At 38.8% G+C, this 1,168-nt stretch overlaps 1 protein-coding gene across 1 annotated transcript in view; it reads left to right on the top strand.

Moving 5' to 3' along the window:
- Positions 1–442, top strand: part of LOC128251275 (slit homolog 2 protein-like) — a 4,830-nt gene extending 4,388 nt beyond the window's left edge. The window contains exon 4 of the mRNA XM_052978073.1: positions 361–442. Coding sequence (XP_052834033.1) covers positions 361–442 — 82 coding nt within the window. The remainder of the gene's footprint in view (positions 1–360) is intronic.
- Positions 443–1,168: the final 726 nt, after the last annotated feature.

Raw genomic sequence — 1,168 nt, 5'->3', positions numbered from 1 at the left:
CTACTAACGGTTAAAGATGAACATAGGCGCAGGAGTGGCTATGTGGTAAGTAGCTTGCTTACCAACCACATGGTCCGGGTTCAGTCCCATTGCGTGGCACCTTGGGCGAGTGTCTTCTACTATAGCCTCGGGCCGACCAAAGCCTTGTGAGTGGATTTGGTAGACGGAAACTGAAAGAAGCCCGTCGTATATATTAGCGGTTCGGCAAAAAGAGACCGATAGAATAAGTACTAGGCTTACAAAGAATAAGTCCAGGGGTCGAATTTCTCGATTACAAAGGCGGTGCTCCAGCATGGCCGCAGTCAAATGACTGAAGCAAGTAAAAGAGTAAAAGAGTATTGTTATATACTCTCTGAATAGGATTCTTAAAGTTGTGAACTGTTCTGAAGACAGTCAGTGTGGTAATAATTCACGTTTTATTTTCTTTGAAGAGTTCTTATAACATTACATTACCATTGGAGTGTATACTTTTATAATTCTTTGTTCCAATCATTGGACTGCGGCCATGCTGGTGTGCTGCGTTCAAGGGTTTAGTTGATCAAATCGTCCCCAATACTTAACATTTTAAAATCTGTTATAAAACCAATCAGAATATTTTTGGCCAACCGCTAATTTGCGGGGACGTAAACAACCGAAGATCTGTTGTCAAGCGTGTTCTGGGATAATCACAAAGGTATACTTACGACAGGCCTCCTCACAGTTTCCGGTAGCGAATTTACTCACTAGACTAATTATAGGTTATAGTAGACGTCAATTACCCAAAGTGGCACAAAATGGGACTAAAGAATCAATGTCTGTGACAAGCAATCTTCTTTCTACCGTGCCATGCCTGTACCTATATCGACCATAATATTTAATTATAGATGAGAATGTTATATAAACCACATGATGTGAACATAACAGAGTCTCGTTAATGTTTTGTCATTTTTATATTTTATCATCTTCCATCTTTTGTTGTTGGGATTTCACAGAAGATTTTCTCTTAGCTTAGGAAATCTGAGTCAGATTGAAGGAACCTATTTCTGTCCAGACAACGCTACCATAAGAACAATACAAAGAAACAAACAATTGTACTGTAACCATGAGCATTTGTTCAGTTTCTGTTGAGCAAAGAGCACTTTAGACAGTACTGAATAAGAGAAAACAGATTTATTTACTTTTTCTTATT

Source organism: Octopus bimaculoides, chromosome 30, assembly GCF_001194135.2.
Source record: "Octopus bimaculoides isolate UCB-OBI-ISO-001 chromosome 30, ASM119413v2, whole genome shotgun sequence".
NCBI lineage: Eukaryota > Metazoa > Mollusca > Cephalopoda > Octopoda > Octopodidae > Octopus > Octopus bimaculoides.
Note: the sequence above shows the minus strand (reverse complement) of the source record. Positions and strands in the feature narration are given on the sequence as shown.